The sequence below is a fragment of the Oncorhynchus tshawytscha genome, linkage group LG17 (assembly GCF_018296145.1).
Source record: "Oncorhynchus tshawytscha isolate Ot180627B linkage group LG17, Otsh_v2.0, whole genome shotgun sequence".
In the NCBI taxonomy this organism is placed as follows: Eukaryota; Metazoa; Chordata; class Actinopteri; order Salmoniformes; family Salmonidae; genus Oncorhynchus; species Oncorhynchus tshawytscha.
The window spans coordinates 1201000-1218376 of record NC_056445.1 but is presented as its reverse complement, the minus strand read 5'-3'; the positions used below and the strand labels follow the sequence as shown (position 1 = coordinate 1218376).

The 17377-nt window shown below is 43.7% G+C and overlaps 1 protein-coding gene across 2 annotated transcripts in view; it reads left to right on the top strand.

Annotated features, from left to right (window-relative positions):
• The first annotated feature begins 2073 nt into the window (after positions 1–2073).
• irs1 (insulin receptor substrate 1) overlaps positions 2074–17377 on the top strand; it is a 58395-nt gene continuing 43091 nt past the window's right edge. For both annotated transcript variants that reach the window (XM_024376670.2, XM_024376669.2), the window contains exon 1: positions 2074–5946. In XM_024376670.2, the coding sequence (XP_024232438.1) occupies positions 2733–5946 (3214 nt within the window). In that variant the 5' untranslated portion in view covers positions 2074–2732. The remainder of the gene's footprint in view (positions 5947–17377) is intronic.

The window sequence follows — 17377 nt, the reverse complement described above, 5'->3', positions numbered from 1 at the left end:
TTACTAAAGCACCTTATACCACCCACGACTGCGACCTGTATACTCTAGTCAGCTGGCCCTCGCTACATATTCGTCGCCAGACCCACTGGCTCCAGGTCATCTACAAGTCCATGCTAGGTAAAGCTCTGCCTTATCTCAGTTCACTGGTCACAATGGCAACACCCACCCGTAGCACGCGCTCCAGCAGGTGTATCTCTCTGATCATCCCTAAAGCCAACAATTCATTTGGCCGCCTTTCCTTCCAGTTCTCTGCTGCCTGTGACTGGAACGAATTGCAAAAATCGTTGAAGTTGGAGACTTTTATCTCCCTTACCAACTTCAAACATCTGCTATCTGAGCAGCTAACCGATCGCCGCAGCTGTACATAGTCCATCGGTAAATAACCCACCCAATTTACATACCTCATCCCCATACTGTTTTTAGTTATTTACTTTTCTGCTCTTTTGCACACCAGTATCTCTACCTGCACATGACCATCTGATCATTTATCACTCCAGTGTTAATCTGCTAAATTGTAATTATTCGCCTACCTCCTCATGCCTTTTGCACACAATGTATATAGACTCTTTTTTTTCTTCTACTGTGTTATTGACTTGTTTATTGTTTACTCCATGTATTGTTTACTCTGTGTTGTTGTCTGTTCACACTGCTATGCTTTATCTTGGCCAGGTCGCAGTTGTAAATGAGAACTTGTTCGCAACTAGCCTACCTGGTTAAATAAAGGTGAAATAAAAATAAATAAAAAAACTCACGTCAATTACGTGCATTGAGTGCCTTTCAGACAGTAGATACAACCCTGTTACCTGCCAGATAAGGAACTGGCAGTGGATCAAACCATTGTGAGGCAAAGGGCGGGGGGTCGCAATCTTTTGAAACTTAAAAACGCGCTATTAAGTGTCTATAATCAGCACAAGTGTTTTCATAGCGTATTATTAACATTATTGAAATTAAAAAGTTATGTTTACAGTGATATATTGGGGGGGACAAATCATATTGTTCCCTTGATGTGGGGGTCGTGTCCACCCTGTGTCCCCTGGGATTTCCACCTATGTGTGTGCTGTCTGGGAAAAACATAGTCACATTTGGTGCTGAGTGGGTACATTTTTAGCTTAAACTATCTATGAATTAATAATAAACAATTTAAATATACCTGTACATAAAGTGTTTGGCTATATGTCATGTTTCAACCTGAATTTGAATTGGAATTCACTTTAGGGACCGAATTAAATTACCCAAAATCAGACAGGTTTCGTTAGACGCAAAACCAGTAGGTGGCACTCTCAGCTATGAACCAGCTAACAGTGAAGAATGCCTAGGGCTACTTTATGATATAACAAGTTGACTAGGTTTATCCCAAATTAACTTTCTGAGCAATAAACACAAGCTCACATATTAAATGGCATTGTGATTGGCATAATGCACACACAACAAAGTATTGTGATTGTCTCGGGACGGGAGCGGGTGTCCTTGAAGATGCTGCCAAATTATTGTCCCTTATTCCGTTCAAAAAATCCATTCCCTCCCGGGAACGAGGCACATTTGCTTTCCCCAAGTAGTTGTGAAACAAAACATTCAGATGTAGGCCTATGCTGGTGGACATACAAGACCAAAAAAAACAAACTAAAACAACTGAGCCATGCTTCATTTATATAAATCAGTAAAATATCGACTTTGAAAGCACGGTTCTAGAGCCCAAGACCATAACTTCCTAGTACAAGAACGCGTATTTCTACTGTTACTCCCATTCAAAGGGTCGTCACTAGTTACAACAGCCACAAAGTCATAAACCCCGCCTATTTCTACAATGTATCTTCTTAAAATGTCATTTTTAAACCTAACCGTAACCACACTGTTAACCTTGAATAAATACGTTGTTTTTTTAATCATGAACTTCTACGATATAGGCAATTTTGATTTTGTGGCATTTTTTAAGCACAATTTCGTCACGCTAACGGATTGATATAAACTCTGGCCAATCAGTTTCTTACAGCGAGCCTATTATGGCAAGGGATAGGCTGACGCGGTTAATTGTGCCAAGGTAGGCGGTATCCCTTGTTTAAACTGTCCACGCATCGAATCGTCACGTGGGCATCTCCTTGAGCGCAAACTGTAATCGATAGGGATTGTAGCGTACTCACACAAACACGGAGCCTTGTTTTGGTTTACAGCTACTGGATTTATTAACAAAGTGGAGAAGAGAACTTTACATTCATCGGCTTCGTATCACATTGGACTCTAACATATTTTGAAAAGATAATAGAATGCATTGATACATGTTTTATTTTTATGGGTTGCACTTTTGCAAACAGGGCTATCGACGGGACAAGCCTGCCTTGGTGGTTACCGAGCATGCGAAATGGGGTCATATGCTGACGGGGCTTGTTTTGAACTCCGGACTGAAGTGAGTTTTCCCATATTTTGGTAGGCAACTTTTTGTCATCATAATGAAAGGACAAATTCATAAAGAGTATATTATTTTACGTTCTTAGGGAGAAAATGTAGCATACTGCTTAGAAATTCCACTGCAGCACCAACAGTTTGACAGCATTTATTGGTTTAGCGCCGTTAGTTTAGCTAATTGAGACGTATGCCATAGCATATTCATAATTAATATCCACACTAACTCGTTTTCAATGGCTATATTAGGATCTAAATACCCTCATATTTTTTGCTTTTTTATTTCAATAAGAACAGTTGTATTTTTAAATACAAGTACTATTTAAAATTCCAAAATGGCTAGCCCAACTACAGAGGAGCAGGGTTGTTTTTCAGATGTAAGAAAGGTGGGTTATTTAAGGAAACCTAAAAGCATGCACAAGAGGTTTTTTGTCCTGCGGGCTGCTAGTGCTGCAGGACCCTCCAGGTTGGAGTACTACGAAAATGAAAAAAAATGGAGACACAAGTCCGGGCTGCCTAAAAGGTCAATCCTACTGGAGAGCTGCTTCAACATAAATAAAAGGACAGATTCCAAAAACAAATACCTGGTGGCTCTTTACACCAAGGATGAGTATTTCTCTATTGCAGCGGACAGTGAGCAGGAACAAGACAGGTGGCACCAAGCGCTAGTGGACCTACACAACAAAGGTAAAGTTCATGATGCTGCTGTTGGTGGCAGTGGGATGGCAGAGGAGAATTATGGAGAAGAAACCATGCCAGGACCTGCCTTTAAAGAAGTCTGGCAAGTTATTTTGAAACCAAAGGGCTTGGGACACACCAAAAATTTTATTGGGATTTACAGATTGTGCCTAACAAATAAAACCATCAGCTTTGTGAAATTGAACTCGGACGCAGCGGCGGTCGTCCTGCAATTAATGAATATACGGAGATGCGGTCATTCAGAGAATTTCTTTTTCATTGAAGTGGGAAGATCCGCAGTCACAGGACCGGGGGAATTTTGGATGCAAGTGGACGACTCTGTTGTTGCTCAAAATATGCATGAAACCATCCTGGAGGCGATGAAAGCGATGAGTGAGGAATTTCGTCCCCGGAGCAAAAGCCATTCCTCGTCAAACTGCTCCAACCCAATCTCTGTGCCTTTGAGAAGGCATCACCACAACAACCTGCCACCTAGCCAAGTGGGACTGGGAAGGAGGTCCCGGACTGAGAGTGTGACGGCCACCTCGCCTGCTGGCCCGGGAAAGCACAGTCATTCATTCAGAATGAGGGCCTCTAGTGATGGGGAAGGAACCATGTCCAGACCTGCCTCAGTGGATGGGAGCCCCTGTGCTGCCAGGACACAATCTCACAGACACAGAGGGGCCTCCCGCCTCCACCCTCCCCTCAACCACAGCAGGTCTATCCCCATGCCCTCTTCGTGCTGCTCCCCCTCAGCAATCAGCCCAGTTAGCCTGTCCTCCAGCAGTACGAGCGGGCACGGCTCCACTTCAGACTGTCTCTACCCCTGCCGCTCCAGTGCCTCCATATCTGGCTCTCCTATTGACGGGGGATTCATTTCCTCTGATGAGTATGGATCCAGCCCCTGTGACTTCAGGAGCTCCTTCCGCAGTGTCACACCTGACTCCTTGGGTCACACACCGCCCGCCAGGGAGGAAGAACTCAACAACTACATCTGCATGGCAAAGCCTGCAACTCTTCTGAGGGGCCACTGTGGCTGCAGCCCCCACCCCCATGGTACGCCATCCCACCTGGACGAGCCTGAGCTGGAGAAGTGCTTCAGGAAACGGACACACTCCTCGAGCACATCTCCCCTGACAGTGTGCCACCAGAAGGCCCCCTCTCAGTCCTCCACAGTATCGCTGGAGGAGTACACAGTAATGCAGCCTGCATACTCGTCATGCAGCCGAGCATCCAGCTACAGGCACTCTGCCTTCATGCCCACACACTCATTCCCAGAGGAGGGCATAGACATCCCCTTAGAGGGCAACAGGGTGAGCCAAAAAGATGATGGCTACATGCCCATGACCCCAGGTGTGGCACCTGCCACAGGTAAAAGTGCCGACTACATGCCCATGAGCCCCAAAAGTGTGTCGGTGCCACAGCAGATTAACTCCCACCAGCACCCCAAAATGGACTCCAATGGGTACATGATGATGTCACCCAGCGGGAGCTGCTCACCAGACACCACAAACTACGGTCAAATCTGGACCAATGGGGTCAACCCTAAACTGTCTGTCGAGAGCACAGAGGAGAAATTGTTGTCGCATGGGGATTACATGAACATGTCACCGGCGAGCTGCTCCATGACTAGCACACCGCCAGACTGCTACATCAACCTGGTAGAGGATCCACCCAAGTCCATATACGCCTACTTTTCCTTGCCTCGCTGTTTTGAACACAGCCACAGGAAGCTGGACCAGAACCCCCTGCACCTTTCGCTCAGCTCTGGACACCTGGCCTTCAGGGACTCTTTAGCCTCCTCCACGAGCAGCGACAGTCTGATGGGACAGGGCTACAGTAGTCAGCCCCTGGTCAAGTCCAAGAGAGCTGATGTGGACAGCAGGCTGGCCAGGCCCACGCGCCTCTCTCTGGAGGGCAACAAAGCCAGCACCCTGCCTCGCACCCATGAGTGCCCCTTCCCTACAGATCCCAAAAGCCCCGGGGAGTATGTCAACATAGAGTTCAACGACAAGGCCTTCTCAGCTGGCTTGGCCACTCACTTCTCCCCTGTGTTCCCAGGGAGTGGCCCAGAGAAGCCAGCAGAGATTTCCTCAGACTACATGAACATGCACCTGGGTGCTCAGGGCAGGGGCATTCCCAACTGGGAAGCCAAACCCCTAGCCTCCTGCACAGATTGCTATGCTATAGTGGCACCTGTGGCTCCCTCCTCCTCTGTAATCCCCTGTGAGAACCTCTGTAGACGGGACTACAGCAGCACACAGACGGACTACTCTGACACGCACATGATTCTGAACGCTCCGATGTCGACCATTGATGTCATCCCCTTCTCTGTGTCCCCTCCAAGCCAGGACCTGTCTGTGCTTGGTGCGGGTCCCAGTGCCGTGCCCTTAGGACTAATGGGCCCTCTCTCTGAGCTGAGTGCTTTCACCAGGGTTAACTCCAGTTTTATCTGGAACCAGGGAGCTAAATTGATCCGTGCCGACCAGCAGGGCCGGCGCCGGCACAGCTCAGAGACCTTCTCCTCCACAGGAGTCCCGGTCAGCGCCGCCGCGCCCTCCGTGGAGGAAGTGAAACGTCACAGCTCCGCCTCTTTCGAGAATGTGTGGCTGAAGCCGGGAGAATTGCCATTATCTGCCAACGGGAGGAGAGAAAGCCCATCGGGGCCCAGCTCTAACGGACAGAACCAGAACAGGCTGAACTACATCGACCTGGACCTGGCTCAGGACCAGAACCTCCCAGAGTGGAGTTCCCTCCCGGCCAGAGCCATGGACACGCAAGGTGGGAGTGCCCCAGAGGACCTGCGCGCCTATGCCAGCATTAGTTTTCAGAAAGCAGGCGAGTCGAGGATGAACCCCGCTCACAGAGAAGGTAAGACTGTCTGCTCCCCGTAGCATCTTTTCCTAACAATTCTGTTTTTGTTAGTGTGTGTGTGCGTTGCATGTCTGTGGGTGGAGTCAGAGTTTGTGTGTTAGCCCTCGGAAATGTTGATTCTATTTGTGCATGAAAATACTTGTGGTATTCGTGTTTCGTCATTGTGCATACCACCATTCAGATTACTGTATGGATGAAACATGAAGTCCCAAGTTTATAAGCATGCACATTGAAAGCAGAGAACATACTGTACTCAGTCAGTCCCAGACCTGGGTGATTCCCTTAAGCTAGCCCACTCATGAGAGGTTTCTCAGGAGCCAGAATTAGTTTCTTTTGCAATGTAATACATTACTACACGAGCTTGACTTTCTACTGAGCTACTCTACTGAGCTCCAATCAGTTTAGCACAGTTTCATATAGGTAAACTAAGTATTCACGTATTTACATTTTTTTTTTGTCTTGGTTAAGTAGCCTAAAGTCTGAATTCTCCTTCCTCTTTCCATATAGCTCAAACTCTTTCCACTTTTTTTGTTGTTACTGCTATAGGCTACATTTTGAAGCTGATGGTTTAGATTTTTACCTAATGCCATTTAAGGAGTAGCTAAGTTTTGATGTTTAATTAAGTAACATGCAATTGGCTGGATCAAAGATCTTAATGTTCGTGCACTCCACACTCGGTCTCACTCCAACATAATTCTCTCAGGATGACACAAATGGAATAGGAGATGGATGAGAGGCCTCTTTGTTCCCTCTGACTGGAGTGTATTCTCAGGGCACCAGTAAATATTTATTTTTCCAGAAAAAAGCTCTTTTACAGATCGTCCAACTATAAATGTCTTTTGTGAATTACATTAGCCTTTTCTATGGCGGTGGGCCTACCTTGTATGCCGACATGGGTTGTTGTTGGCCATTTCCATTAAAAGTATCCATGAGCACCAACATGTGAAGTTCATAGGAGCACCTCAAATTTGGTGTAAAAAAAACGAGTTTTTTTTGTTGTTTGTAATTCAGGCATGTACATTTAAAAAATATATATTTATTTTTCATCCTTAAATTAGGAATAAGTGAAGGCTTTGATTTCTGGTCAAACATGGAAAACGGCTCTTAGAAAACATCTACCAGAATAAGTCTTAAAAGGTATTGGAAATACATCAACACACAATATTGTTGCAGTTAAGACCCTTGCCAACTAATATCAACACTTTTGTGAATTGATTTTCCTTCTGCAAGTTTAGGAAATATTGCCGTTCTTTTACAAAACCCCCACATCTTTAAGATAGTTTCACATTTCTCTCCCTCATGAGGGAGGATGATGAAAGTTCACAGAAGTAAGTAAAGGTAAACCTACAAATTAGTTATTTTTTCCAATTATGATGATTTTGTTTATGATTTATTAAGTGATTCAAATGTGTCATTCATTACAAAGTCGGTAACAGAATAACTGCAATTGAATTGGCTAAAATTCATAAACCACAGTTGGGTCACCTGCTACTGTCCTCCCTTCCACTGGCATACTGTTGAGTTCAGCTCATAATTGTGATAACTTTGGCCAACCCCTCCTGTCTTTCTCCCTGTCACTCTCTCTCTTTCGCTCTCCTCTCCAGTAATGTCACCTTTTACTGACACCTATCCATGAGCCCCATCTGTTTCCATTTACTGTAACCAGCGTCCTCAACCAACACCGTACGTCCATGGACATTGAAAAGTAGCTGAAATTTAGAAGTTTATGTTTCACAAGTTTGGACAGCAAACTGAGACACCCTTAGAGAGTGAGGTCACAGCCAGGGGATCATCCATTATTGACGGCTACCCTGGAGCAATTGGGGTTAATTTTTGTCTCTGGGATTCGATCCAGCAACATTTCAGTTACTGGCCCATCGATCCTAGCCGCCAGGCTACCTGCTGCCCCGGTACTGTGTTGTGCTCTACTGAGTCCAAACTTGTGAAACATAGACATCTATTATTAATTCAGATTTGGTCTGTCCGTACCAACGAAATTTGGTCTTGTTTAGGGGGAACCTCATTAGAATAAAAGCCGATGTGTAGAATAATACCCAAACACACAAATGTGGATATTGCATTTTTCTACCTTTTTGTGTACCTGTTCAGGATGCATCACAATGAATACATGACATATCCATAATTATGCATTTCTGTATAGTACAGAACAGTGTCCCATGATGTCATTCAGTTATTGTCAGGTGTTATTCCATTTCACTTACTGTAGTTCAATAATTTAAAATAGATTTTTTCAAACTCAAGGTGTCATCATAGCTGACGCCACATTATTTCAGCATACATCTTTTAATCTTAATTTAGGCTATATGTTTAAGATTTTTTGTAAGATTTTTTTTACTGTAATTGTTACGTAATCTGCACTGTTCAAGTATACTGAATAAAAATACTCGCAACATGCAACAATTTCAAATATTATACTACTAAGCTACAGTTCATAAGGAAATCAGTCAATTGAAATACATTCATTAGGCAGTAATCTATGGATTTCACATGACTGGCAATACAGGTATGCATCTGTGGTCAGATATGAGAAAAACAGTCAGTATCTGGCGTGACCACTATTTTCCTCAGGCAACACGAAACCTCTCCTTTGCATGGAGTTGATCAGGCTGTTGATTGTGGCTTGTGGAATGTTGTCCCACTCCTCTTCAATGGCTGTGCGAAGTTGCTGGATATTGGCTGGAACTGAAACATCCTGTCGTACACGTCGGCAAACTGCTCGCCCACACATCTGCGGTTGTGAGGACGTTTGGACCTACGGTCAAATTTTCTAAAATGACCGAGGTGGCTTATGGTAGAGAAATTAACATTCAATTGTATGGAAACAGCTCAGGTGGACATTCCTGCAGCCGGCATGCCAATTGCATGCTCCCTCAACTTGAGACATCTGCAGCATTGTGTTGTGACAAAATTGCACATTGTCGAGTGACCTTGTATTGTCCCCAGCACAAGGTGCACCTGTGTAAGGGATCATGCTGTTTAATCAGCTTCTTTATATGCCACTCCTGTCAGGTGGATGTATTATCTTGGCAAAGGAGAAATGCTCACTAACAGATCTAAACAAATGTGTGCACAGAATTTGAGAAATTTCTGGCATCTTTTTATTTCAGCTCATGAAACATGGTACCAATGGTACAATGGAGATCCATCTTTTCAGGATTGCTTGCCCACTCTGTAGCTCAGTCAATCTCAATCAGGCCTCACGGAGGAACATTTTATCATTTAAATGCTGTGAAATACCAGCCATTCACAGTGCTGGATAAAGAGATACTGTTATGTAGAGATTGCTTGGTGTGGTTTTATGTGCGTGCGTGTGCATATGGGTTGTGTAGACTGGGGTGCAGAATTGTGTAACTCTTCTCCTCTGCTTATTTTTCGCCTTCAGGAAGCCCCCCCCCTCTGCTGGATTGGTGGGTAGAAAGTGTGTTTAACATGTCAAAGGTTAAAACAATGTCTTGGTCGACCTCTAGAATATACCCGATTTATTGATCAATTCAAAGATGGCGTAGCAGTGCAGACGTTGTCGTTCTCCCTTGTAAATTTTGTATTTTTTTGTATAGATTTCTCTTTTTCCATTTAAAAAAATTAAATATACCTTCCGGCAACCCGCCTCACCCAATGTGATACGGATCTGCTATTTTTAGACCTTGTAGCCAGAACCTCCATCAGAAGCTAGCCATCAGAAGCTAACCAGCTAATTAGCTACTAACTATTTAATCATTGTTAGCCACTGCTAGCGGCATTTAGCTTTAGCATAGACACCAGCCACTTTTAGCCTGGATAATACTTGCCAATCTGCATATCGGACTGTTTTCTCCACTACAACACCAGATTCCTGCCGTAAGCCCTGGACCATTACTCCAGATCATCCCAGCTAGCTAGCTGCCACCAAGTGGCCCAGCCCCGAAGATAGCCTTGAGCCAGGCCCATCTCCCGGCCTGCTCAGTGGACCCTATGTCTCCCACTTGTTAGCGTAGTAACAACTAGCTAGCGGATTCCCTGTTTCATCTATTGCTGTTCACTGGACTAGAGGTCGACCGATTATGAATTATTTTTAACGCCGATACCGATTATTGGAGGGCCAAAATAAACCGATACCGATTTTAATCGGACAATTAAAAAATATACGTGTTTGTAATGATGACAATTACAACAATACTGAATGAACACTTATTTTAACTTAATATAATACATCAATAAAATCAATTTAGCCCCAAATAAATAATGAAACATGTTCAATTTGGTTTAAATAATGCAAAAACAAAGTGTTGAAGAAGAAAGTAAAAGTTCAATATGTGCCATGTAAAAAAGCTAACGTTTAAGTTCCTTGCTCAGAACATGAGAGCATATGAAAGCTGGTGGTTCCTTTTAACATGAGTCTTCAATATTCCCAGGTAAGAAGTTTTAGGTTGTATTTGTTGTTGGAATTATAGGACTATTTCTCTCTATACAATCTGTATTTCATATACCTTTAACTATTGGATGTTCTTATAGGCACTTTAGTATTGCCAGTGTAACAGTATAGCTTCTGTCCCTCTCCTCGCCCCTATCTGGGCTCGAACCAGGAACACATCGACAACAGCCACCCTCGAAGCAGTGTTAACCATGCAGAGCAAGGGGAACAACCACTCCAAGTCTCAGAGCGAGTGATGTTTGAAACGCTATTAGCGCACACCCCACTAACTAGCTAGCCATTTCACATCGGTTACACCAGCCTAATCTTCGGAGTTGATAGGCTTGAAGTCATAAACATCTCAATGCTTGAAGCACAGCGAAGAGCTGCTGGCAAAACGCACAAAAGTGCTGTTTGAATGAATGCTTACGAGCCTGCTGGTGCCTACCACCGCTCAGTCAGACTGCTCTATCAAATCATAGACTTAATTATAACATAATAACACACAGAAATACGAGCCTTAGGTCAATAATATGTTCGAATCCGGAAACTATCATCTCGAAAACAAGACATTTATTATTTCAGTGAAATACAATCCGTTCCGTATTTTATCTAACGGCATCCCTAAGTCTAAATATTCCTGTTACATTGCACAGCCTTAAATGTTATGTCATAATTACGTAAAATTCTGGCAAATTAGGCCCAAACTGTTGCATATACACTGACTCTGCGTGCAATGAACACAAGAGAAGTGACATAATTTCACCTGGTTAATATTGCCTTCTAACCTGGATTTCTTTTATCCAAATATGCATGTTTAAAAATATATACTTCTGTGTATTGATTTCAAGAAATGCATTGATGTTTATGGTTAGGTACAGTCGTGCAACGATTGTGCTTTTTTCGCAAATGCGCTTTTGTTAAATCATCTCCCGTTGGGCGAAGTTGGCTGTCTTTGTTAGGAAGAAATAGTCTTCACAGTTCGCAACGAGTCATGTTAGCAGGCAATATTAACTAAATATGCAGGTTTAAAAATATATAATTCTGTATTGATTTTAAGAAAGGCATTCATGTTTATGATTAGGTACACATTGGAGCAACGATAGTCCTTTTTCGCGAATATGCAACGCAGGACACGCTAGATAAACTAGTAATATCATCAACCATGTGTAGTTAACTAGTGATTATGATTGATTGCTTGTTTTTTATAAGATAGGTTTAATGCTAGCTAGCAACTTACCGTGGCTTCTTACTGCATTCACGTAACAGGCAGTCTCCTCGTGGAGTGCAATGTAATCAGGTGGTTAGAGCGTTGGACTAGTTAACTGTAAGGTTGCAAGATTGAATCCCCGAGCTGACAAGGTAAAAATCTGTCATTCTGCCCCTGAACAAGGCAGTTATCCCACCATTCCTAGGCCGCCATTGAAAATAAGAATGTGTTCTTAACTGACTTGCCTAGTTAAATAAAGGTGTAAAAGAAAAAAAATCGGCCAAATCGGTGTCCAAAAATACAGATCTCCTATTGTTATGCCAATTAATTAATTGCTAATTAATCGGCCATTCCGATTAATCGGTCGACCTTTACACTGGACCCTATGATCACTTGGCTACATAGCTGATGCCTGCTGGACTATTCATTAATCACGGTCCTCCATTTTGTTTATCTGTCGGTAGCAGCCTCGAACTCAGGCCCTGTTGTTCTCTTAGCTGATTAGCTGTTGGCTTACCTGTTGTCTTTTGCTAACTGTCCCAGTCATCACCTGTGATTGTTTTATGCCTTGCTTTACGTCTCTCTCTAATGTCAATATGCCTTGTATACTGTTGTTTAGAATAGGTATCATTGTTTTAGTTCACTGCGGAGCCCCTAGTCCATCTCATCATGCCTCAGATACATCTTTTGTCCCACCTCCCACACATGCTGTGACCTCACCCAGCACTACTAGTGCATCCAGAGATGCAACCTTACTCAATGCCTAGGTTTACCTCCATTGTACCCACACCTTACCATACCCCTGTCTGTACATTATGCCCTGAATCTATTCTACCACGCCCAGAAATCTGCTCCAATGCACTAGGCGACCAGTTTTGCTAGCCTTTAGCCATACCCTCATCCTACTCCTCCTCTGTTCTTCGGGAGATGTGGAGGTTAACCCAGGCCCTGCCTGTCCCCAGGCGCTCTCATTTGTTGACTTGTGTAACCGTAAAAGCCTTGATTTCATTGCATGTTAACATCAGAAGCCTCCTCCCGAAGTTTGTTTTAGTCACTGCTTTAGCACACTCTGCCAACCCTGATGTCCTTGCTGTTTCTGAATCCTGGCGTAGGAAGGCCACCAAAAATGCTGAGATTTCCATCCCCAACTACAACATTTTACATCAAGTTAGAACTTCCAAAGGGGAAGGAGTTGCAATCTACTGCAGAGAGAGCCTGCAACGTTCTCATACTTTCCAGGTCTGTGCCCAAACAGTTCGAGCTTCTAATTCACTTTTGGATAAATAGCGTGCCCAAACTGAACTGCCTCCTACTCTGTCGCAAATCCTAATATGTGCATATTATTATTAGTATTGGATAGAAAACACTCTGAAGTTTCTAAAACTGTTTGAATCATGTCTGTGAGTATAACAGAAGTTATTTAGCAGGTGAAACCCAGAGGACAAAACATTCAGATATATTTTTTTGAGGTCACTCTTTTCATTTGGGGTTTCACGGGGAATCCAGAATTTTAATCAACTTTCCTGCAGTTCCTACCGCTTCCACTGGATGTCCCCAGTTTGTAGAAATTCATTGAGGTTTTTCCTTTGTGTAATGAAGAAGTACCATAGCTCAGAATGAGAGTAACTTCATGTGTACCTTTTTGATAGAGGCGTGTAACCAGAAAAGATGCGTCAGATTGTTTTGCTCCTGTATTGAACACAGATCATCCCGTATTCAATTTGATAGATTATATGCGTTTAGAAATACCTAAAGTTGTATTACAAAAGTAGTTTGAAATGTTTTGGCAAAGTTTACAGGTAAGTTTTGAGATATTTTGTTGCGTAAGTTGGAAGCAGTGTTTTTCTGGATCAAACGCGCCAAATAAATGGACATTTTTGGATATATCGACGGAATTAATCGAACAAAAGGACAATTTGTGATGTTTATGGGACATATAGGAGTGCCAACAAAAGAAGCTCATCAAAGTTAAGGCATGATATTTTATTTCTGCGTTTTGTTTGCCTGCAGAGTTGAAATATGCTACTCTCTCATTGTTTACTGTTGTGCTATCATCAGATAATAGCATCTTATGCTTTCGCCGAAAAGCCTTTTTGAAATCTGACATGTTGGCTGGATTCACAACGAGTGTAGCTTTAATTTGCTATCTTGCATGTGTAATTTAATGAAAGAAATTTTTATAGAAATGTATTTGAATTTGGCGCTTTGCATTTTCCCTGGCTATTGGCCATGCATCCCGCCTACCCCAGAGAGGTTTACACCCGGGCAGTCCTACAATCTAAGCTAGAGGCCCTCAATCTCACACAAATGATCAAGAAACACACCACGTGCAACCCTAAATCCGTAAACATGGTTACATTAAATAGATATTATCCTGACCAACTTGCCCTCCAAATACACCTCTGCTGTTTTCAATCAGGATCTCAACGATCATTGCCTGTGTGCGCTATGGGTCTGCGGTCAAACGACCCTCATCACTGTCAAACACTACCTAAAACACTTCTGAGAGCATGCCTTTAATCAACCTGGCCCAGGTATCCTGGAAGGATATTGACCTCATTCTGTCAGTAGAGGACATTACATTACAAAATACATTTCCTCACCATTTAAAAGCATGCTCCTTTCAAAAAATGTAGAACTAAGAACAGATATAGCCCTTGGTTCACTCCAGACCTGACAGCCCTCAACCAGCACAAACCCATCCTCTGGCGGACTGCAATTGCATCGAATAGTCCTCGCGATATGTAACTTTTCAGGGAAGTCAGGAACCGATACACACAGTTAGTTAGTAAAGCAAAGACTAGATTTTTCAAACAGAAGTTTGCAAATCAATTTTTTTTATATAGCCCTTCGTACATCAGCTGATATCTCAAAGTGCTGTACAGAAACCCAGCCTAAAACCCCAAACAGCAAGCAATGCAGGTGTAGAAGTACGGTGGCTAGGAAAAACTCCCTAGGAAGGCCAAAACTTAGACTGATTCCGCTCTAGGTTTCTTCCTATGTGGGGTGGCCAGTCCTCTTCTGGCTGTGCCGGGTGGAGATTATAACAGAACATGGCCAAGATGTTCAAATGTTCATAAATGACCAGCATGGTCGAATAATAATAAGGCAGAACAGTTGAAACTGGAGCAGCAGCAAGGCCTGGTGGACTGGGGACAGCAAGGAGTCATCATGTCAGGTAGTCCTGGGGCATGGTCCTAGGGCTCAGGTCCTCCGAGAGAGATAAAGAAAGAGAGAAAGAGAATTAGAGAAAGCACACTTAAATTCACACAGGACACCGAATAGGACAGGAGAGGTACTCCAGATATAACAAACTGACCCTAGTCCCCCGACACATAAACTACTGCAGCATAAATACTGGAGGCTGAGACAGGAGGGGTCAGGAGACACTGTGGCCCCATCCGAGGACAGGGCCAAACAGGAAGGATATAACCCCACCCACTTTGCCAAGGCACAGCCCCCACACCACTAGAGGGATCTCTTCAACCACCAACCTACCATCCTGAGACAAGGCCAAGTATAGCCCACAAAGATCTCCGCCATGGCACAACCCAAGGGGGGGGCGCCAACCCAGACAGGATGACCACATCAGTGAATCAACCCACTCCGGTGACGCACCCCTTCCAGGGACGGCATGAGAGAGCCCCAGTAAGCCAGTGACTCAGCCCCTGTAATAGGGTTAGAGGCAGAGAATCCCAGTGGAAAGAGAGGAACCGGCCAGGCAGAGACAGCATGGGCGGTTCGTTGCTCCAGAGCCTTTCCGTTCACCTTCACACTACTGGGCCAGACTACACTCAATCATATGACCCTCTGAAGAGATGAGTCTTCAGTAAAGACTTAAAGGTTGAGACCGAGTTTGGGTCTCTGACATGGGTAGGCAGACCGTTCCATAAAAATTGAGATCTGTAGGAGAAAGCCCTGCCTCCAGCTGTTTGCTTAGAAATTCTAGGGACAATTAGGAGGCCTTCGTCTTGTGACCGTAGCGTACGTATAGGTATGTACGGCAGGACCAAATCAGAGAGATAGGTAGGAGCAAGCCCATGTAATGCTTTGTAGGTTAGCAGTAAAACCTTGAAATCAGCCCTTGTAGGGAGGCTAGCACTGGAGTAATATGATCAAATTGTTTGGTTCTAGTCAAGATTCTAGCAGCCGTATTTCGTTTATTTAGTGCTTTATGCTTTATTGCATGCTATAGCACAAACTCCAAAAACTTCTGGGACACTAAAGTCCATGGAGAATGAGAGCACCTCCTCCCAGCTGCCCACTGCACTGAGGTTATGTTGCAGATGTTAATTTCTATAAGCATTTCTCTACAGCTTCTCCTTCACCCAAATCCAGATCCAGATGTTCTGAAAGAGCTGCAAAACCTGGACCAGTACAAATCAGCTGGGCTAGACAATCTGGACCCTGTCTTTCTAAAATTATCCGCCACTTTTGTTGCAACCCCTTCACCACTCTGTTCAACCTCTTTCGTATTGTCTGAGATCCCTAAATATTGGAAAGCTGCTGCGGTCATCCCCCTCTTCAAAGGGGGTGACACTCTAGACCAAAACTGTTACAGACCTATATCCATCCTGCCCTGCCTTTCTAAAGTCTCCGAAAGCCAAGTTAACAAGCAGATCACTGACCATTTCTAATCCCACCATAACCTTCTCCGCTCTGCAATCCGGTTTCCGAGCTGGACACAGGTGCACCTTAGCCACGCTCAAGGTACTAAACGATATAACCGCCATCGATAAAAGACAGTACTGTGCCGCTGTCTTCATCGACCTGGCCAAGGCTTTCGACTCTGTCAGTCACCGTATTCTTATCGGCAGACTTAAACTGTTGAGTGTAGGGGGCAGTATTTTGATGTTTGAATGAAAAACGTACCCAAATTAAACTTGCCTATTTCTCAGCCCCAGAAGCTAGAATATGCATTTAATTGACAGATTAGGATAGAAAACACTCTAAAGTTTCCAAAACTGTCAAAATATTGTCTGAGTATAACAGAACTGATATTGCAGGCGAAAAACCTGAGGAAAATCCAACTAGGAAGTGCCTCATATTTTGAAAGCTCCCTGTTCCATTGCATGCCTTCCCTCCATTTATTGGGATATCAACCAGATTCCTTTACCTATGTCTTCCACATGGTGTGAACAGTCTTCAGACATAGTTTCAGCCTTTTATTCTGAAAAATGAGTGAGAATGATCACATCGCGTCAGTGGATGGCTGAGTGCCAGCAGAGTTTTGCATGCGCCAACAGCTTGGAGCAGACATGTTCTCTCTCTCTCTCCTATTGAAAAAGCTACGGTCCGGTTGAAATATTATCGATTATTTATTGTAGAAACAACCTGAGGATTGATTATAAAAAAACGTTTGACATGTTTCTACGAACTTTACTGATACTATCTGCCCCGTCGTGACCGCTCGAGCCTGTGGATTACTAAAAACGCGCCAACCAAATGGAGGTATTTTGGATATAAAAATAATCTTTATGGAACAAAAGGAACATTTATTGTGTAACTGGGAGTCTCGTGAGTGCAAACATCCGAAGATCATCAAAGGTAAGCGTTTCATTTTATTGCTTTTCTGACTTTCGTGACTTTCGTGACAATCTACTTTGCTGCTAGCTGTTTGTAATATTTTGTCTGCTGAGAGATATGTCCTTACATAAACTCTTGGTTTGCTTTAGCTGTAAAGCTTTTTGAAATCTGACATGCCAGGTGGCTTAACCTCTCTGGGATATGTGGGACGCCCACATGGCCTGAAGCCAGGGAAAATGCAGAGCGCCAAATTCAAATAAATTACTATAAAAATATAACTT